This window comes from Lycium barbarum, chromosome 2 (assembly GCF_019175385.1).
Source record: "Lycium barbarum isolate Lr01 chromosome 2, ASM1917538v2, whole genome shotgun sequence".
NCBI classification, from domain to species: Eukaryota; Viridiplantae; Streptophyta; class Magnoliopsida; order Solanales; family Solanaceae; genus Lycium; species Lycium barbarum.
This window is the reverse complement of record NC_083338.1, coordinates 124,574,233-124,597,035: the sequence shown is the minus strand read 5'-3', so window position 1 is coordinate 124,597,035 and position 22,803 is coordinate 124,574,233. Positions and strand designations below refer to the sequence as shown.

Here is a 22,803-nt window from a genome sequence, read left to right as displayed (position 1 = left end):
ATGCCTCTAAAATAAAATCTGAATAATGAATTAAAACCCTACATTATGTATTTATAGAGCCAAAAATCGCGCCAAGTTTCTGGACAAAAATGCCCTTACGCCGCATTGTTACGGACCGTAACTCAAGTTACGGTCCGTCCTTCATTTCGTCATTTGACCACTTTGACGTTACGGCCACCATGCGACGGACCGTACCCTATGTTACGGTCCGTCCTTCTGAAGCGTAAGTGGTGACAATTACTTGGCAACACTCTGGAATTTTGGCTGATGTTACGGTGAAGTGTTACGGACCGTAACATGAGTTACGGACCGTAACACTAAACCGTAACACTGAAGGTTTTATTGAAACTCTCTGGAAATTTAGCTCATGTTACGGTGACATGTTACGGACCGTAACATGAGTTACGGACCGTAACACTCCACCGTAACACTGATGGTTTCAATGAAAACTTTCTGGAAATTCAGGCCCTGTTACGGTTCAAAGGTATGGACCGTAACATGAGTTACGAACCCTGTTACGGTCCGTAACATGAGTTATGGAGCGTCGCTTAGCTCCAATTTGTCCGTTTTTTCAGCATTACTTCTCATTTCCGATCCTTAGTTAATCAACCCTATAAAACACAAAAATAACATAAGAAACAATGTAAAAACACTTAAAATCAAGCAACATGTCTAGTTACAAAGGCATAAAATGTGCTAAAATTCACGGCACATCAACACCCCCAACTTAAGCTTTTGCTTGTCCTCAAGCAACTACAACAATACTCGCTACTAACACACGACATCTTAGCAAAATAAGAATGACTACGGTGGGTTTGGCATGTGTTTCTAGCACGGACTCTTCAATCCAAGAAAAATATTTAGGCTCTTATCCATCTCCTGTTTGTGACACAAGTCGCACATTCCAGAAAAATTTCAATTAACTATGCAACCTCAATTAATGACACAATCATAGTACGGGGGTCTCTATGCACATGAATTTCGACTTCCGGAAAGCCAGTTACTTTGAAACCTACAGTCCTTATGCCCTCACATAGACCAAAGAATGTCCCAACACACATTTACGACATAAATGGGACAGAAGACTAAAGAGACAGAAGAACACTCACACTCACAAAGAAATTTGCATACCATGCGTGCACAAACCGTAGGCTTGCCTTTATTTTCCATGCATTCAACTTTGAACAATTTGATCGTGATCACTTTAGGACTTTTTGGGCTTGTAACATTGGCTTAGGGATGGGTAGGATGAATATTTGGATATCGGTGACTCACTCTCCTCGACACTTCTTTTTGACTTCATTCACCATTCTTCCTATCATTTCCGACCCTCCATCTTTAGCGTGGATTTTTTTTTATTATGTCCCTTTATACTCGTGATCACCCCCAACAGGCCTTTGGCCTCATTTTCCGCATCTTGACTTATCACCCCCTAACTTAGGCTTTTAGCTGCATTTTCCGCACTTTTGACTTGTCACCCCCAACTTAGGCTTTTAGCCTCATTTTTCATTCTTCTGTGTCAAGGAGGGACTTGGTGCCAAATGGGTTTATTCACAGAAGGGAAATAGGTTAGTTCATGGTTAATCGAAGAAAAAGTCTATAGGGTCAAAGATGGGAGACTAGGGATCATTTTCTGTACGGGCCAGACTCATTTAAGATACTTGGGGGTTAATACAAAGAAAGCCTAAGATCACTTCACAATCAAATTCTCCTCAGAATTCACGCACGACCAACCGGGCAAGTTCTAGATTGCAAGCATCATATGCAAATAGAAGCTAAAAACTCACCACACAATGGTATAAGGATTGTTTAAATATTCCGACTTCATTTCCGTTTGAAGATTTCATATGCATAAACACCCTTTCTTTGCAATGTCATTAAAAGAAGCATACATGTCAATATCAACAACTCATTTTTGATGTATATCACAAATTATTTTTCGGAGGGATATCATTGAACTTGTAAAAACCATTTATATCTATGCTAGAAACACGGACCACTACCACTTAAGTCATCATTACTTTGCTTCTATATTAAACATCCTAAACATTCTAGGTTTAACATACACATAGCATTCTTCGGGAATAGAAACACATAGCAAAGAACAGCCGAAGAACGTCCTAACACATACTTGCTAATAAAAATAATACCAACAAAACAAAACAATAACAATTGTCTTAAACACATGCTTATTATCACAATTTTGGGATAAATACCCATCAAAACAAAAACACTAAAAACAATATCCAGTTTACTAAAACAGCAATCCCAACAACCAATCAGCAAATACCACACCCCCAACTTAAAAGCATGCATTGCCCTCAAAGCATCAATATAACACATTAAAAAAATGGAGGGCCTCCCTGGAGCGCACTAGGCACTCGGATCTGTCGCAGTATCATGGGGAGGATCAGTGGGTGGGGGAGAAATACGGTGAGCTGGCTCAATGGGCTGAGCTGAGCTAGAAGTAGCTCCTGCGGTGTCAGAACTTAACCGGGACTCCTGGCGGATTCTTTTCAAAGTATGCCGTTCCTCTTTCTCATTCTGTGGGCGCAACTCAGCATATGGATCAAGACTTTAGAGCATGGGCTCGAGATCTGGCAATGCTCTGCTTCGCTTCCCTTTGTCCACAGAGGGGATATCCTCCTCCAACTCCTCGTCGTGCTGTTCCTCAACCGTGTCTTCGTTGTCATCATCCCCTAGTAGGCTCTGAACCGGCTGGTATAGGCTCTGTACCAACTCCGTGTGTACTTTAGGAAGCTGGTCTGTCGCCACAGCCACTTCCTGGGCCTTCAATTTCTGCACATCATCCTTGACAGACCGCAACTCACTTCGAATAGCGCCCAATTCCAATGTAGGGTGTATCCTAGTCAGCTCAGTCATCCTATTTTCAATGCAATCTATCCGGGAGTGGATTTGTAGGTGGTCCGCAGCCATTTGTTCTTTTATCGGTCGCAACGCTGTATCAATAGCCCTTTTTGTGTACAATTTTAGCTCAGTCATGAGCTGCTTGACCTGCCTATCTGTGCGATCCGCTTGCAGGACCACTGCCCCAAAATTTTCCCGGTTGAGCATTATTTTTCTTCGAAGCTCGGGTGGGACTCCAGGTATTGGCTGCGCTGGTGCTGGGCTCGCTCCAGTGGAAAAGGTAGGACCACCCGAAGTAGGCGCGTCTGGAACGGGCATGGGCTGTGTAGCATACGCAGCCGGTGGAACCCTAGAATCTGTGGGCTGACCCGCAGCAGCTTCCTCAGCACCCATGATAGCCAAAGGTATAACATCTGACCCCGTAGGCCCCTCCGGCACCTCAGAAGACGACGCGGAAGGCACTGCACCCTGGCTCAAGACATCATCTTTCCCTTTTGTGATGTCATAAAAATGGCTGGCATCCACACTGTGATCGATATGGGGTAGGGGTTCTGGTTCTACACGCGAGCATAGTAGCGTAAACAGACATGGATGAATGAGGGAAGTGGCCGGCTGGGTGGCTCTTTCTCGGAGATCGTCGGCTATCAGTCGTCCGAAGTTGATCTTATACCTTGATATTATGGCCGCCACCAGAACAGCCCTGTCTGGAGTCAAATAATTATCTGATTGGGTAGGACGGATGCGGAACAGAACAATCTGCCACCAAAACTTTACTTCTGGCGTTAGGGTGTTTTTCCAAATCCGCGTGGTGGCTGTCAATTTTGGTACTATAGCCCATTCAGGATCTGTTGTCCGTGCAATAACTGAAGCTACCCATTTTCAGACGGGGATTGTATCCTTCTGTTCAATTTTGTATGCAAACTCCCCTTCTTCCGCTGCTGTAGGCTCTATATAATCTTCCCCGAATAGTGTTTTATTTATAGCCGATGGAGAGACATCTATCTTCTTTGTCCGGAATACAACCTCATTCATTGTCGGTACTTGAGTTGCTCGCTGCCCTTTCTTCACTACTTTGAATACAGCTGCCCCATATGAAGCGTAGAATTCCCTAACAAAAACCGGTATGTAGGACCCAACGGGGTTTTTCAAAAACTCCAACTTGTGGAATCGGATAGTATCACGAATGCCGGGATATCCTTCTATTCCATCGAAGATAACATTCCGTTCCTCGAAAATACTCCGCCTTGGGTCCATTCCCTCACCTTTTACCAGCTCACACCCCTTGTTATACAAATCTTCAGATCCCTCCACATTAAACCGGAGGATCTTCTCAGTCATAGCTTGCAGCCGAATGTCAAGTTTCCTCCTTTCCTGTTCGCGCTCTTTTTCGCGCTCCTCCGCAGTAGGCTGTCTAATGGGTGGTTGAGGTCGGTGTGTTGGTGTGATAGCCCGCTGGGGTTCACTTTGGCTCGACGAACTCGACGAGCTCGACGAGCTCGACTCTCTGACCTCCTCAGCCGAGGAGGAACTTTCTGATTGTGATCTGGCGGGCTGGTTCCGACTGGTGGGGCTGGCTTGCCAGGTGCGACTGGCCTCTTTGTAGGCCTGGCGTCCTTGATTAGATTGTCGTCGCGCAGCCGTGCGGTTACTTTTCTTGCAGCACGACCTTTTCCTTTTTCCGCTACCTTAGGTGAAGCCTTGTTTGATTTTCGTGGTTTACCCATACCTGTGGAAGGTAAAGTTAGATATGATGTACGAGAAATTATTCAATTATAAACTTTATTGATGGAAGTTAAAGACTTCATTAACTGAGGTACTGTAACACAGTCGATGGTCAGTAACATAGGTTACGGTCCGTAACAGCTCACCGTAACATGACCCAAATTTTCAGAAAAGTTACTGGAAATTTGAGAGGTGTTACGGTCTGATGTTACGGTCCGTAACTAGTGTTACGGCCCGTAACACCTCACCGTAACGTCTCTCAAAATTCCAGAAAGTTTTCATGGAATCCATCAATGTTACGGTGTGGTGTTATGGTCCGTAACACAGGGTACGGTCCGTAACAACCCATCGTAACATCAGCCAAATTTCCAGAAAGTTACTGGAAATTTGAGAGTTGTTACGAAGGGTGTTACGGTCCGTAACACCAATTACGGCCCGTAACACAGAACGACGGACAACATATTATCATACAAACTTTTTGGCCAAAATGCTTTTTTTTTTCGTTTTAAGCACGAGGCCAAAATTTTCAACTTTATGCTCCATGGGTATGGTGTAAAACAACATTTTATCCCCTCACATACCTCGGGTTACTCAGACTTCACCCGGTTTTACTAAAGTTTTCATTGGGGACTTTTATCGAACAGTTGGTGGGAAAACCGATTTAGTAATTTTACGAATGAAACTTTCAATCGGATTTGCCCTCTAATTCCGTGGGAAGCAATTGCTTGTGCCCACGAATCTTTTAAACAACATCAATACCAATCCCAACCCCCAACCATTGTCAAATCCCCCATAAATTATCAATTGAAATTCAAACTAAATCAACACAGCCCAAAACACGAATTTCAACAAATGTTATACGAAATTACTCATGAACATCATAGAACTCGCATCGATAGCTAAAAGAAAAGAGTAAAGACATGTAATACCTGATTGTTGGCGATTGTAAGGATGAAAGTCGAACTTAAAACAGTGATTGTGATAAGAAGATAGCAATGAGATTTAAAGAAATAGGAAGGAGAGTGGGAGATATAGAGAGGGGAAACTGATTAAAATGTGAAGGAGGCAGTTCGTTTGGTTATGTAAAAAAATTTTTAACCGTCGGGTTATGTATTTAAACATAACTGACGGTTACGTTTCCTGTTACGGACCGTAGCACTAGATACGGTCCGTATCACGTGTTACGGTAAACCAAACGACCCCGTTTCACTTATTCATTAATGACCTGGCAATACAGCCTACGAACCGTAACCTGTGTTACGGTCCGTATCACCTGGCGTAACGGGTGCGAAATTTCCAGTGAATGCCCATAATTCTTGACAAAGTTACGGTCTTATGTTACGGTCCGTAACATGTACGACGGTCCGTAACTTCAGACCGTAACACTATTCCTCATTCTTCAGTGATTTCTGGCTTTTGTTCTAGCTTGTTACGCTCCATGATACGGGCCGTAACATTAGTTACGGTCCGTAACGTGGAGCGTCTCGTTTGGAAAAACTCAGCAGGTGATTTGCCTCTTCAGTGCTCCAAATCCTACCACATTAGCACCTCAAAAACACACAAGAACACAAAGAAAATACAAACTTTAAACTACTTACAAAGCAGTAAATGTGGGTTGCCTCCCACACAGCGCTTGGTTTAACGTCACAGCTCAACGTGGTACCTCATTTTCGAGTTCAGGAGCCATATTTCAAACGATACCTATCCACGACCTTACCATCATCAATACACCAATGGTAATGCTTCACTCTTTGTGCATTCACCTTAAAAGTCCGAGTGCCATCCTCGGATTTCACCTCAATGACGCTTCCATTTGGGGATACACTTACAATTTCAACAGGGCCAGACCACCGAGACTTTAACTTGCCCGGAAAGAACTTTAGGCGCGAATTGTACAACAAGACCAAATCCTTTGGCTGAAAATCCCTTTTTAGGATCTTTGAGTCATGATAGTATTTCATCTTTTCCTTGTACAATGTTGCACTTTCGTACGCATTGTACCTAAATTCATCCATCTCGTTGATTTGAAACAACCGCAGCTTGGTTGCTTCATGCCAATCCATATTCAGCTTTTTCAATGCCCATAGGGATTTATGCTCAAGCTCAATAGGCAAATGACATGCCTTCCCAAATACCAACTTATACGGTGAAGTCCCTATAGGCGTTTTGAATGCCGTGCGATATGCCCATAAAGCATCATCCAACTTTTTAGACCAGTTAGTGCGATTCACATTGACTGTCTTTGCCAAGATGCTTTTTATTTCTCTGTTTGAGACCTCAACCTGACCACTCGTCTGAGGATGATATGGAGTGGCAACCCTGTGATGTACGCCATATTTTTCAAGAAGATCAGCAAATGGTTTATTGCAGAAATGAGAGCCACCATCACTAATAATAGCTCTAGGAGTGCCAAATCTGGTAAAGATGTTCTTTTTGAGGAACACATTTACTCTCCTACCATCATTGTTAGGCAAGGCCACCGCCTCCACCCATTTGGAGACATAATCCACCGCGACAAGAATGTATTTCAGGCCATAGGAGCTTACGAAGGGCCCCATAAAATCAATTCTCCATACATCAAATAGTTCCACCTCAAGCACAAAATTCATCGGAGTTTCATGCCTCCGACCTATTGTGCCCTGGCGTTGGCATTTATCACAAGAACGTGCCAACATATTTGCATCACGATATATGGCTGGCCAGTAGTAGCCACACTCTAGCACCTTGGCTGCGGTTCGATTTCCACTGTGATGTCCACCAACCGGAGAATCATGGCAAGCCTTCAAAATATCCATCACCTCAGATTCCGCCACACATCTCCGGATCATGTTGTCAGCACACGTTCTGAACAAGTAAGGCTCATCCCAACAATACTGTCGACAGTCTCTCAAGAACTTCTTCTTCTGATATGTCTTCAACTCTTTAGGAATGATGCCAGTTACCAAATAATTGGCAATATCGGCATACCATGGTGCTACATCATTGGAGATTACCAAGATTCTTTCATCTGGAAAAGTGTCATCAATATCCAGCACATCACTCGGTTTCCCTGGTGCTTCAAGTCTGGAAAGATGGTCAGCTACTTGATTTTCTGACCCTTTTCGGTCTTTGACTTCAAAGTCAAATTCCTGTAGCAACAACACCCATCTTATCAACCGAGGTTTAGCATCCTTCTTCGCCATCAAATAGCGCAATGCAACATGGTCAGTGTGAACCACTACCTTGGCACCCAACAAATAAGCCCGGAACTTTCCAAAAGCATAAACAATAGCAAGTAATTCTTGCTCCGTTACTGTATAGTTCAGCTGAGCTCCATTCAATGTTTTGCTGGCATAATAAATTGGGTGCAGGATTTTGTTTAGCCGCTGACCAAGCACAGCGCCAATTGCAAGACCACTGGCATCACACATTAATTCAAAGGGAAGTGACCAATCTGGGGACACAACAATAGGTGCGGAGGTTAATTTCCGCTTCAACTCGTCAAACGCCTTGATGCACTTCTCATCAAAATTGAATTTGGAATCTTTTTCCAAGAGTTTGCACATTGGATTTGCAATTTTGGAGAAATCTTTGATAAACCTTCTATAAAATCCAGCGTGTCCCAAGAAACTCCGAACTCCTTTTACTGAAACGGGCGGAGGGAGTTGTGAAATCACATCGATTTTAGCTTGATCAACCTCAATCCCTCTTTCTGAGATGTTATGGCCAAGGACAATGCCCTCCTTGACCATAAAATGACACTTCTCCCAGTTGAGCACAAGGTTGGTCTCCTCACACCGTTGTAGCACCCGATCAAGATGAACCAGACATTCATCGAATGAATCTCCCACCACAGAGAAATCATCCATGAAGACTTCAAGAAAGTTTTCAACCATATCAGAGAATATGGACATCATGCATCGTTGGAAGGTAGCTGGGGCATTGCAAAGACCAAATGGCATCCGGCTGAAAGCGAATGTCCCATAGGGACAAGTGAAAGTAGTCTTTTCTTGGTCTTCCAATGCGATATTGATTTGGTTGTACCCTGAGTACCCGTCCAAGAAACAGTAATAAGATCTTCCAGCTAGCCGATCAAGCATTTGATCAATAAAAGGCATAGGGAAGTGATCCTTGCAGGATGCGGTATTCAACTTCCGGTAGTCCATACACACTCTCCACCCGGTGACAGTCCTTGTTGGAATCAACTCATTTCTAGAGTTAGGGACAACAGTGATACCCCCTTTCTTTGGCACACACTAGACTGGGCTTACCCATTGCCTGTTGGCAATGGGGTAAACCACCCCAGCATCTAGCCACTTAATAATCTCCTTCTTCACCACCTCTTGCATCGGTGGGTTTAATCTTCGCTGATGCTCAACACTTGGCGAACTTTCCTCCTCCAACTGTATTCGGTGCTCACAAATTCCGGAGGGAATCCCCCTGATGTCTGCAATAGTCCATCCCAAAGCTCTTAAATGCTTTCTCAATACTGCGATGAGTCTTTGGATTTGGCCCTCATTCAGAAGTGATGACACAATGACTGGAAGAGTGGCATTCGCTCCAAGAAACACATATTTAAGATGGGATGGAAGTTGCTTGAGGTCCAACTTCGGTGGCTCAATAATTGATGGTTTTGATGGAAGAGTTGTTCTTTTCTCTAAATCAAGAGACAGTTTCTTGGGCTCATAAGAGTAAGACCCCAGACCAATGAGTGCATTCACTGTCTCAGTATATCCCTCCATTTGTTCAGCATCAAAATTCACCAAGATGGCCGATAGTGCGTCACTCAAGCATTCTTCTTCCATTTTGAATTCCACAGCTTCATCCACCTCATCAACAGAAATGATGACGGAAATACTTTGATAAGGACTAGGTAATTTCATACCTTTACTTGCGTGAAAAGTCACCTCCTCATCGTTCACCCGAAACTTTATTTCGTGTTTCTCGGAATCCATAAGAGCCCTCCCTGTGGCAAGGAAAGGTCTTCCCAGAATAATAGGAATTTCTTGATCAATAGCACAATCAAGAATCACGAAATCTGCCGGCAGTAGAAATTCCCCTATTTGAACCAACACATCATCAACTACCCCCACTGGCCTTTTTATAAATCTGTCAGCCATCTGCAACCTCATGGTAGTTGGCCTTGGCATCGCTAGCCCCGATCTCTTAAAAATTTCTAGGGGCATAAGATTTATGCTGGCCCCGTTATCACACAAAGCCCTGGCAAAATTTTGCTGCCCTATGGTGCATGGAATGGTGAATGCTCCAGGATCTTCCCTCTTTTGCACTGTGGTCTTGGAAAGAATGGCACTAACGCGGTGAGTGATACCCACAGTATCGTGTTTCAATGGCTTTTTCTTCTTTGTTAACAGATCCTTCAAATATTTAGCAAAGCCAGGCATTTCTTGGACAGCGTCCATGAAAGGAATATTCATCGTCAACTGCTTGAGTTGATCATAAAACCGCAATCACTTCTCATCTTCTGTTTTTGTCACCAGCCTTTGAGGAAAAAGCGGTGAAGATTTGAACAATTGGCTCAAGGGGCGAAGAGCACCGGAAAGTTTTGCCTTCCCTTTTTCCTGGTTTTCCACCGGTGCATTGGGGTTATTAATATTATGCTCTTCTTGGGCCACAATAGGGACTTCCTCCCCTGCTTCTTCCTCCACAATATCATCCAATACATCAGGCTGCGCTTCTTTTTCAACAATTGGTTCCTGATGAATCACCTTTTTATTAGCATCATGAAGTATTTTTCCACTTCTAGTGCTAATAGCAAGTACATTCTCCACAGAGTTCACTCCACTACCTTTTGGATTAGGAACTGTATCACTCGGTAGTTGTCCCCGTTGAGGAGTATGCACTACTCAGGAAAGGTCTCTAAATTGCGCTTCAAGCTTCTGAATGGAAGCTGAATGCGATAGTTGGACCTGAGACATTCCCTTGATTGTGCTCTCTGTTCTGTCTTGATTCATCAGCATTTTCTGCATCATACTCTTCAGTTCAGCAGAATCATTAGACGTGTTGCCAGCAGAGTTATTAGTTGAATTATCTCTCCATGGTTGGGAATTAGATGCTTGCCCCCTAGGTGGAATGTAAGGGTTGGAGCTCTTGTTGCCATAAGTATAGTTGTTGTAATTCCCTTGATTGGAACTGCCCTGATCATTTCTTCCATAATTATTCCCTTGGAATTGTTGTTGAGGCCTTTGTCATGGGTGATTACCGGGACCTTGATAGTTTTGTCGTTGATAACCCCCTTGCGAGTTATTGACATAATTCGCATCCTCATATTGAGGCTTCCCCTCTAGATAAGTTTCGTCAAAAACCTGGTACATTCCGGGAGCATGAGGTGGCATCTCGTCGATAACATTCACACCTTTGGCTTCTTTCTCCATAAGCCTTTTCGATAATAAATCCACGGTGGTTTGCAATTGAGCGAATGCATGATCTCGCTTATGATTTTCTTTGGCCATCGCGGCCACAGAGGGACTACCATATGATAGGACTTCGCTATCACTCGAATGCCAGGCTTGATTGTGGGTAGTAAGCTTGTCGAGCAACCTGGTGATGTTGACAAAGGATTTGTCCATGAAGCATCCCCCAGCTGCAGTGTTGACAGCAATTTGATTCATGGTATCAAGCCCCTTGTAGAACTTCTCTGTGAGGATTGCATCTGGAAATCCATGAGTCGGAGATTGAGCTAGATAATATTTGAAACGCTCCCATGCTGCATATAGTTGTTCCCCCGGAAGTTGTTTGAACCCAAAAATCTTGTCTCGAAGTTCAGCCTTTTTGCTTGGTGGGAACCATTTTTTCAGAAATATATTGGCCAACTCGTTCCAGGTGTGAATAGTATTACTGGGGAGCTTTTCATACCATTCCCTCGCTTGGCCAGCCAAGGAATATTTGAAAACCCTTAATCGCAGTGCATCAGCAGGGACAGCACCTTGAGATTGTTGAGAGCATACATGCAGGAAATTCCTCAGGTGTCGGAGTGGACAATCCTCCGAAGAATTTCGGAAATAGCCTTCAAGTTTCAATAGCTGATAGATAGAACTATCAATTTTGAAATTCGCATTTCCCGTTCTAGGTGGCACTACAGCTGAAGCATAATCAGCTTCGTCGATGAATTCCGCAAATACATTCTCATCCTCCTCTTCTTCTGGTGCAGGATGGTTCACTTGGATTCCCCCTTGATTTCCTTGATTGCGATGGGGTCTTCCTGCCATGTTCACCTGGTTCACTAAAACAGCAAACGAGGTGTGATGGAATAGAAAAAGTTTTAAAGAATAGTACACAACAATTAGTAATTTCTAAACCGTATTCCCCGGCAGCGGCGCCAAAATTTGATACGCTCAAATTACACCTATTAATGGCGTAAAGCGGACGTTGTCAAATATAGTAACCCAACAAAGGTTGGGGTCGAATCCCACAGGGAATATGGAGAGAAAAGAGTACTAATCGTATGCGATACCGATCTTTAAATGCTTTAATCCTATTCCGGATAGTTTGAATTGATTGTTGAATAATGTAATTGAATACTTTGACTTAAAATGTAATTAATGTGAGAGAGAGAGACTAAGGTTGTGTTCCCCAATTTGATTAGATATTATGCTTCATGTTTCAAGGTGATATACTTCTAATGGTTGTTCTATGAATATGCACTTGGTCTCTTAAAGACTTCTTAATGTTTCCCAACAGTTAAGCAATATTTCCTCTTTATGATTCTTCCGAATATAAAAGAGTTATAATCGAAGAGCGACCAATAATGCCAATTTAGACTTATTCTTATTCCTAAGTTAGTCTATTAAACGAGGGTTAACGCCTCGAGTCATTGTTATTCAATCTTACCAATATTGACTCTCTTTCCCAAGAAAAGTCAATATAATGGCTTCGGCTAATGCTTGCAATCATTACCCAACGTTACAACTCAAAGATAGAATAAATAACAACAACCATTATGCATATATCATAAATAGAAACCCATTCACATAATACCCATCATGGGATTCACAACCTTAGAATTGAAATTAGCTACTCATAATGTTTCTTGACAGAAAAAGCTTAAAGATTAACATAATACACTTACAATACTAATACAAGATGGAATGAGAGTGAAGTTGTTGCCTTAAATGCTCCAACCACTTCAAGATTAAAAACCTAGGGTTTATGCCTCTAAAATAAAATCTGAATAATGAATTAAAACCCTACATTATGTATTTATAGAGCCAAAAATCGCGCCAAGTTTCTGGACAAAAATGCCCTTACGCCGCATTGTTACGGACCGTAACTCAGGTTACGATCCGTCCTTCATTTTGTCATTTGACCACTTTGACGTTACGGCCACCATGCGACGGACCGTACCCTGTGTTATGGTCCGTCCTTCTGAAGCGTAAGTGGTGACAATTACTTGGCAACTCTCTGAAATTTTGGCTGATGTTACGGTGAAGTGTTACGGACCGTAACATGAGTTACGGACCGTAACACTAAACCGTAACACTGAAGGTTTTATTGAAACTCTCTGGAAATTTAGCTCATGTTACGGTGACATGTTACGGACCGTAACATGAGTTACGGACCATAACACTCCACCGTAACACTGATGGTTTCAATGAAAACTTTCTGGATATTCAGGCCCTGTTACGGTTCAAAGGTATGGACCGTAACATGAGTTAGGGAGCGTCGCTTAGCTCCAATTTGTCAGTTTTTTCAGCATTACTTCTCATTTCCGATCCTTAGTTAATCAACCCTATAAAACACAAAAATAACATAAGAAACAATGTAAAAACACTTAAAATCAAGCAACATGTCTAGTTACAAAGGCATAAAATGTGCTAAAATTCACGGCACATCACCCTACCTACAGTGTGGCCGTCCTGCCCTACTGGTGTGCGATTCATACCTCTACGATCTGGTGCAAACGGAGCTCGGGGAGCCTGATACTGAGTACCCTGCCCACTCTGTCTAGGCCTGGGGCAATACCTCTTGATATGCCCTATCTCACCACACCAGAAGCAAGCACGGTCCAGCGTAGGCCGCTGAACAAAAGCTGATGAAGCAGTGTAGCCTCTATGCTGATCGGAAGCCTGATAATTTTCCCCTGATAGGCCTCCAGCTGACACCTGCATCGACTGAACCGGACTCCTTAAGTATACCTGTGAACTCTGACCCCTCGAGAAGGAGTTGCTGACCAGTCCACCCCTACGGACCTTCTCCTTTACCTGCTTTGCATGACTCTCCTGCCTAAGACCCTCAACAATACGGACATGCTCCACTATCTCCTGAAATGAAGCCCAGTGGCTATAAGCTGAAGAGCCAATAACTGAAGCCCAATGTTCAACCCCTTCACGAACCGCCGTATCCTCTCCCCCTTAGTGGGCAACAACTAAAGAGCATAACGGGAAAGAGAGTGGAAACGGGACTCATACACAGCAACTGATGAGTTTCCCTGATCAATAGTAGCGAACTCATCCTTCCTTCGGTCCTTCAGAGTACGCGAAACGTACTTATCCAGAAACACAGAGTAAAACTGAACTCAAGTCAACAGAGAAGACCCAGCTGGCCTACACTCCACATAAGCCCTCCATCAAAGCTTGGCATCACCCAAGAACTGGAAGGTCACAAACTCTACCCCGTCCTTATCCACGACCCCCATCTTATGGAGCCTCTCGTGACAGTCGATGATGAGCTCATATGCGTCATCTGACTCAGTACCATAGAACACAGGAGACTTCATTTTAGTAAACCTCAAAAAATAAATCATGTTCCTCGCTAGTCATCACTGGCCCTGCAACTGGCCTCGGGAAGGCCTCAAAACTCTGAACTTCCTCCAAGCGAGGTGCCACTGCTGCTGCATGCTGAACCCCCGGAGCCTGTGCTCTGTCCGGACCTGGGGTTGCTACCCCTGCACCTCTACCTGCTGGACCGACTGGTATAGCTTCGGCCTATGCTAACCCATGTAACTAAATCAGCACCCGTGCCATAGCATCTGGTATACCCTGAGTAGCTGCAGCTCCTGGTGGAACTGGTACTGCTGCTGGCTAGGCTGGTGCGGCTGCATGTCCCGCTGCCTCGTTAGGAACCATTGGAGGCATGGGGTCAACCACTGAGATGTCGCCCCCAGCTGGGGCCGCCCCTCTGCCAGCTCCTCTGCCTCCACCTCTACCTCTAGCTTCTGCCGCGTGTGTTTTCGCCATCTGCGAGAGAATGAAGGATAGTCAGATACCAATTTGAATCAGCAGATACCAATTGGAATCAAGTAGCACGAAAGAAAGAAAGAAAGAAAGAAAAGGGAATTTTTCTAGTGTCCGGCAGCTTCTCGAAGATAAGTACAGATGTCTCAGTACTGATCCGCAAGACTCTGCTAGACATGTCCTTGTACGATGAGCTCGACGAACATAAAACTCTGATACCAACTTTTTCACGACCCAACCCGCCATGACTGGCGCCCAACTAAATCCTAGTGGGCGAACCAACACACAAGATATCTATTCATTCAAGTCTGATTTTATATTAACCAAGTCAAGCGATTATACTCATTCACGCATTAAATAAACTAAATGAGTCATACCATAGAATACTGAAATACATGTGGAAGTTCTAACTATTACAAAATTCCCAAAATCCGAAAGTCACCGTACAGGACTCTAATCTAAAATATGTCTAAGAAATGCAATCTGACTAATAAATAACCATAATGTCCAGAATACGAAAAGACATCATAGAAGGAAGATCTTCGGGCGGCCTGGCATGGGAAGAAGCTCACCCTAAATCTGTCAGCAAACGTCCTCCACGCTAAATGTGAGGGCGAGTAGCGGTCTCTGTATCACAATCTATACTCAAAAGAATGCAGCAAGGTAGTATCAGTACAAACACTATGTATCGATAGATATCATAGGCCGACTAAGATTAGTATCATGCATATTTCATCAAATAGATATAATAAACAAGTCAGTCAACAGACATGAATATCAATAGATCACAGCAAATCAACCAAGGATAATCACAATCAAAGAACCAAGATGTCAAAAATCACAATCACGTAAGCCACAACGGAAATAAGTTTACCACAATTGTCACGACCCGACTAGGGGCCGTGACGGGTACCCGGGCTAACCACTGAGCTCCACTCATTCTATTACTCATCATACTCATTATGCGTTTCATCATTATTCTTATGCTCATAATCATAGGAAAACCATTTTCATTTGAAACATAGTTACCTTTATATACATAAGCCCTCCAGTTATCAAAATATAGATATATATATATACACGTGGGAAAAATCGTGAGACCATACTACCCACACATGCGTATCTACCAGCCTCTACTAGAATGCTAGACATAGGGACGGGACAGGACCCCGTCGTGCCCAAAATACATACATACATACATATATATATATATATATACCTCCGGAACAATGGAGTGCTCTCAAGTCAACTAATAGCTCCAACGAGTCTGCATCACCTCTCTGTCTACCTGTGGGCATGAATATAGCGTCCAAAGAAAACGAACGTCAGTACGAATATTGTACTGAGTATGTACGGCATGAATAAAATGAACATAATAGAGAAATCATAAGTCATAAGATAAAGATATAACCTGCGTAATTATATATATATATATATATATATATATATATATATATATATATATATATATATATATATATATATATTATAGTACATGTATCGTTATAGTACATACATCATCGTATCATATAAATCATCATCGTTAACCCGCGTTCGAGTAACCATCATATGCCGCCCACTAGTGGTGTCATGTCCGGCCCTCTAGGCTCAGTGTCAACATAGCAGCCCGCCTTAGCGGTGACATGCCCGGCCATTTATGCACGGTGGAATCGTATGCAGCCTGCCTTCGCGGTGACATGCCCGGCCAACTAGGCACGGTGGAATCGTATCATCATATAGTCAACATAAACTTATCATTATTATACATCTCATAGGCATATCATCAGCTTAGTGTCATTATACATTCATCATCAAACATACGTTAGAACTTGAAGGCAACTATGGCTATGTCGAGGTGACATAAGGTCGTGGACCCCCGATTACATTATGGAATGATCATAATCATTATGTCTCACCTTGAAGGGACTAACATTTTAAGGTGAGTGTTCATAAGAAGAGCATCAATGGGACCATATTTAGGATCATTAACTTCATGGACATCGTATGTTACTCTAGGATTCTTTATACATAAATTCATCATCATCATTAACATGCTCGTATCGTGTCTCCTTTCTTTATCATGTGCGTATGTGGCCTTTTTATAGTCATGGACTCAACATTTCCGTTATTTAGAAAGATCACGGAAGAATGGGAAAATTCATGCCAAAAGAGTCATGCCTTCGAAGGAAAGGATTATCCTTACATACCTCTTTCGTTTAGCTATTCTATCGTTTGATCGTTCTTCGTCGTTGCTCGCGTTTCTACCTACAAGAAAGTTCATACTCATATTAGATAATCGATAACATAAGCGTGTTTGAACTAAATCTAGAGAAATTTGGGCAGCATCTCTTTTGTTTCTACTACTTTCTCCATATCATATATCAACTCCCAAACATCCATAACAACATTCACAATATAACAAGCAACAATCATCATTCATCTACATTATTCACATTTCATAATTTCACTTTAATTCCTCCATAATTGTGGTCATAGTTCACTATTGCATTTTCTCACATATAATACTTAACCCATGTTCTAAATGTCACTTATAGCATACTTATAATCACAACATATCAATATTCATGATTCACTCCAAACTACTACTCAAAAATGACACTATTCCCATATTCATGACCCATTTTCTATATCCTTTTACAATCTAAGTGTTTCAACTTTTCAATACCTTAAACAACATGAAGATATCATGGAACTTACCTTAGATGGTGTAGAAATAAGCCTTGAGTTGAAATACTCCTCTTGCACCAAAACCCTAGTTCACTTCCATTGATATTCCTTGGCTTGGATGAATTTTAATGTGTTTCTTAAACTTAATTTTTGTTGGTTTGATGAAGTTGATCCTAAATTTCACTTGGATTCTTGTAGATGAAGAGTGTGGAAAGTTCTAGAGAACTCTTGAGTTGTGGGAAATGAATGAGAATGAAATAAATGAACTTGGGGTGTTCTTTTTATAAAATAAAATCTGTTCCGATATTATTATACGGACACTTATACGGTCCGTATAAATTTATACGATCTGTATAAGTGACCGTAAAATCATCCCCAGCAACAACTCATTCTGTGACCATTATACGGCACATTATACGGTCCGTATAAGTGACCGTATAATCCCATCAGTGAGGGACCTTCACTGTGACGATTCTGCGGACCATTATGCGGACCGTATAATATTATACGGACCGTATAATTGGTCATATAATCTGTCTCTTCTCTGATTTTGTTCTCGTCACTTCGTTTGATCTTCAATCCTTATGGAACCTTCTTGATACTTGTTTAACACCTCATTAACAATCTAAGGGACATTATATCTCTTCTCCAAAACATCATTAAGTCATCATTAATTCGATACTCGTAAATCTTGCCCGACACACAACATATACCTTCCTTTTCCTTAACAACTTTCGTCTCCTACCTCAAATGTCTTAGAAATCTCATTTAGAATCATCGAATGTTATTTCTTGCTTATTAAAACACCGTATACGTCGTGCCCTTCGTTAGTCTATTCATTGTACGTTAACGGAAAATTTCCGGGGTGTAACAATAATGACCCCACTCACCGTACACACATGTTATCTGATGTCATTGCTCAGTAGTCATGACCTGCAGGGGACCCATAGTGTCCATGTACCACTCGTTCCGGAATACTCCTCGGACCAGAGCACAAACCTCCGCTCTGGAACGAATCTCGAACACGGGACATGTCAGTATACCTCTCGTTTTCGGAACTATCCTCAGACCACGAGCCCATAATCCAGGTCACATGTGTGCGTTTCCATACCTCTTACAGAACAGTGTTTCTTACCTTTCAATATCAATACTCAACTCATCATCTCATGCCACAATACCATCGAAAAGATTATATTAGCTTCTCATCACGATACATCTACTGCAGATTCAATCACATAGGAATAATGGCACGAAGTATACACAAACACTCAATTCACATTCACGTAGGAGTTTAGCCACACAATATCATGCATGAAAACTAGATATGCTTTCTCCTAAGGAAATCACAAAACATATAATAGACTAACCAAAGTCTAACTCAAGTAGACCGTAACCTACCTCAAAGTAGAGCTGGAATAATGCAGTCACTCTGCTACAGCCTTTCCTTTGCTTAAAGCCTCAGAACGCTCAAAGTCTAGAAATAGAAGGCTTAATGAGTCATAATACTCAAATCACAAGTACCAAAGCAAGAATACCCTTCCCTTACCTCATTCCAAGGGGTGGATGGTTTTCTAGGTGATAAACAACCTATCAAGTCACTTAGTAATCATTAATCATCAATTTATAACAACATTCTATCAATATTCCCATTACAAGCAGATTTTATGGTCAAGACACCTTTTTTTATAGAACCCTAGGTACCCAGTCACTTAGTTTATGACTCTAAATGTTCAATTTATGATCAAGAGCAACTAACCAAGGCATTTATATGATAACTAAGCGATAATAACCATAACCCCTCAAGTTTAGAAGGTTTATTAACATTCTAAGGCTTCTATTTCAATTTCACCATTAAAAATCCATGAAGGGGATAACAATAAGGATGGAGAATTGAATCAATAGAACTTACCTCTCTAAAGTATCTTGCCCTAGCTTGAAAATCACCCTAAGTGCTTGTTGGGAAGTGTGTTGGTGTTTCGTGAAAAGAGAATATGACACTAAGTATATAAAATTTTGGTTACTGTTTTGCGTCAACCGCTGCAGCGGTCATCACGCCGCTGCAACGGTCCCGCTATAGCAGTCAAGTGACTGCTATAGCGGACAAACAAAAATTTGTTGTGACCGTTATGGCGGTCTATCCACCACTATAGCGGTGCCTTCATAGCGGTCCACTGCCCGCCACAGCGATCACCGAGAATATAGATGGTCGCTGGCAGCAGTACTGCCGCAGTGGTACTCCCACTGCCACAGCGGTCCATTTTGGGCAGTGAGCTCAACTTTTGCCCAGTTTTTTCCCCTATCACCCAACATTTCATCTGAGGCCTCAAAAACACAAAACAAACATGCACATGTACAAAAAGACCCTACGAATCCAACCGTGGCCTCAGAATTCCCAACAGAGTTTTAATTTTCTACGTCACCCCCCGACGGACTCAAACCATCAAGTAACAACCACAAACAAGTAAAATTTCAGCTCATAAGCTCACACGATTAAGTTTCTACTGGCTCGTTCTATCCTTGGAAGGGTTACATTTGGTAAGGTGATCCTACATTTCCCATAATGACTGGAAGGGTCGTTACAATTGTTGAATTGGTTGTAGAATGCTGAATTGGTTGTTTGGCAGGTAGGCTGCTATAAACGTAGCCAAATGCTGGAAGAAAAATTCAGATTTTCGACCTCATGAGGTTCAAATTTAGCAATAATGTTGCCAGATTTCGACATCATGAGGTCCAAAATTTGTAAATAAATGTTGTTTATATATAAATCTTGCCAGATTTTGACCACATAGGGTCGAAAACGTTAAATAATATTTGATGTAAAGACCTGCTTGGTCGTTATGCATAACTTTACCATTCTACCCTCACTAGTACTTTCCCGAGGTTAGGAATGCGCAGACTTAAATAAATTGGGGTGTGTTTTATGTTGTGCTTTATGACTCTGTGATGTGTTTTTAACTTGGCTTGTGTTCATAGGGCCTTAGAATTGGCTTATGTTCATAGGGCCTTAGAATGATTTTGAGAGACTAAGTATAAAAAGTGGTAAGTTTTCATGTTCACTGCCTAAAATACACCGCTACAGCGGAAGGATTTTCATTGCCACGGTACCACTGCAGCGAGGAGGGGTCCCGCTGCAGTGAAGGGTGGATTCTTTGAGGGTCGCTGCAGCGAAAGGGTGTCTCGCCGTAGCGAGGCCGCTACAGCGGTCCTCAGTAAGTCAGAAACCCGATTTAAATACCTTATTTCGACCCCACTTCTCACACAATCCTAAAAATAGTTCCCAAGAGCATAGAGGCAAATTTCTAAGGCGAGGGCACTATTCTTCACCAAAGGTAAGCCTTAATCATTAACTTTCTTCGCGTAATGTTCTTATTCGATTCGTGTTTCAATCAAAGGACCTTTAATGGGAATTGAAGGGTAGAACACAAATACCAAGGAAACCCTAGGATATTAATGGGTATTGTTTATTGTTGTTTAATGTTGTTTCATTATCTAATAGTAGAGATTATCGCTTCATAGCTTGAGAATTGGATATTCAATGATGGGAATTGTTTGTTGAGACCTAGGGTTCCAATGAAAATGCGAACTTTGGCTAAAACCAGATTTGTAGGGTTGAAATGATTAGAGAGCCCATTAATTGATTCAATATGATTTTTGAGACTAGCATTAGGATGATTATGATCCTAAGGACAATTAACCCATTTGATTAAGGGTAGAATTAGTGGGGTTGTCATCCCCAATTTTTTATTGTTAAGTTGATGATCCTTTACTTACTTAGAATTGTAATTTTAGACTTTGAATGTTCCGAAGCTTTGAGGACAGGAAAAGCTATTGCAGAGTGATTGCATTGTTCCAGTTCGGCTTCGAGGTAGGTTACGGTTTACTTGAGTTAGACTTTGATTAGTTAATTGTATATGTCGTAGAATCTATGGGAGAAAGCATGTCTAGGACTTCGAACATGGAGTTTGGGTGATTGTTGTTAGTTGTATGATTAAATTGTGTGAAGTGTTTCTCCATTGTTGAGGTTGATAAACTTGAATTGTATTCTTGAGACCGTTGTAAGGAAGGTGCCCATATGTACCCTTGAGAGACTGATTGAGATAGCTTCATATTATATTCTCATTGAGCACATTATTTGTGGGTCTTATTGTGACTTGTGTTATTTGGTTATACTTCATTGATGTTGACTTGATACGTGTTCTTGAGTCATTCCTTGTGGTTTGATAATGAGACATTGTTGATGATGATTGAGATGGAACATATACATCTTTTAAGGTACATTTGACGGGGGGTGACGATGTAGCCTAGTTGTGAGCTCGTGGTCCGAGGTTCTTTCCGGAACGAGTGGTACATGGACACCATGGGTCCCCTGCAGGTCATAGCTATTTGGAGAAAACATTACCATTTAGCATGTGTGTACAGATATGTGACAGAGTTGAAATTGTATTGTTTATTTTACTTCTTTGCCTTGAGCATAGGTGTTACATTGTTGATAATTGGTGACTTATTCCGAAAATGGATTATCTGAGGATGTTATTTGTGATACATATTCGTTGTGCTTGTCTTCCTATTTCATTTATTTTATGTATGTATGCATGATACTAATCTTTGTCGGCCTATGATACCTACCAGTACGTGTTGTTTGTACTGACCTACGCTTGCTGCACTTTTTTCTTGTGAGTGCAGATTTTGAGCCAGAGACGTCTTCCAGACCTCGCATCTAGTTGAAGTTATTCTCTACAAGATCAGAGGGTGACCTCCTATTCGTGCCATGCCGCCTGAAGATCTTTCTTTATTTCAGATGTCTATTTTCATCTCACACATTATGTTTATTTTTAGACGGTATCTCTTCTTGTAGACATTGTTGGTTAGAGTCCTTGTACGGTGACTTTTAGATTTTGGGGATGTAATAGCAAGATTTCTGCACTTACTATTTAGTTTATTTTATGGTCAGACATTTTATGCTATTATTCGTGAGCAATGTTTATTAATTGGTTTAAGTAATTCGAATTAGCTTAATGATGGGTTAAGGGATTGGTTCGGCCACTATAGGACTAGTGTGGGTGCCACTCACGTCTGTTTGGGACTTGACAAAGTATAAATAATGTTTTCGACCTCATATGGTCGAAACTTTAAACAAAAAATATTTTTTTCGGCCCCATGTGATCGAAGACAGTATTCTCTTAATTTAGGTAGGATTTTTTTTCCGACCAAGCTATAAGCGACTTGCGCGTGAGGTCGAAATTTTTGGTCGAAAATCACTGTTTTTTAATATTGGCAGGGAATAGAGGGTGAAACGAGTGAAGGAAATCATTTTTTATTTATTAGTTTGAGTAGAAAATAACAAGAAAAATAAAGG

At 41.9% G+C, this 22,803-nt stretch overlaps 1 protein-coding gene and 1 non-coding gene across 2 annotated transcripts; one reads left to right on the top strand and one right to left on the bottom strand.

The window, feature by feature from the left end:
* Positions 1-2,373: 2,373 nt before the first annotated feature.
* On the bottom strand, positions 2,374-14,762 carry LOC132628860 (uncharacterized). Its single transcript, XM_060344617.1, has 9 exons — positions 14,649-14,762; positions 14,313-14,510; positions 13,431-13,847; positions 10,137-10,283; positions 9,291-9,398; positions 8,907-9,197; positions 7,472-8,813; positions 4,347-4,594; positions 2,374-2,544 (listed from the first exon to the last, which is right to left on the bottom strand). The coding sequence occupies exons 1-9, from the start codon at positions 14,760-14,762 to the stop codon at positions 2,374-2,376; spliced, it is 3,036 nt and encodes a 1,011-aa protein (XP_060200600.1).
* Positions 11,245-11,351, top strand: LOC132629528 (small nucleolar RNA R71). The gene has a single exon (XR_009578299.1). It is a non-coding gene; the product is annotated as a small nucleolar RNA R71 (small nucleolar RNA).
* Positions 14,763-22,803: the final 8,041 nt, after the last annotated feature.

What these genes read in the sequence shown, in the direction of transcription:
- LOC132628860 (XM_060344617.1), bottom strand. Translation starts at nt 14,762, where the DNA reads ATGGCGAAAACACACGCGGCAGAAGCTAGAGGTAGAGGTGGAGGCAGA. An exon ending in TGGAGGGATATACTGAGACA is followed by an intron (nt 9,198 to 9,290) that starts GTGAATGCACTC and finishes CCATCAAAACCA; the next exon opens with TCAATTATTGAGCCACCGAA. An exon ending in ACCCACCGATGCAAGAGGTG is followed by an intron (nt 8,814 to 8,906) that starts GTGAAGAAGGAG and finishes TGTGTGCCAAAG; the next exon opens with AAAGGGGGTATCACTGTTGT.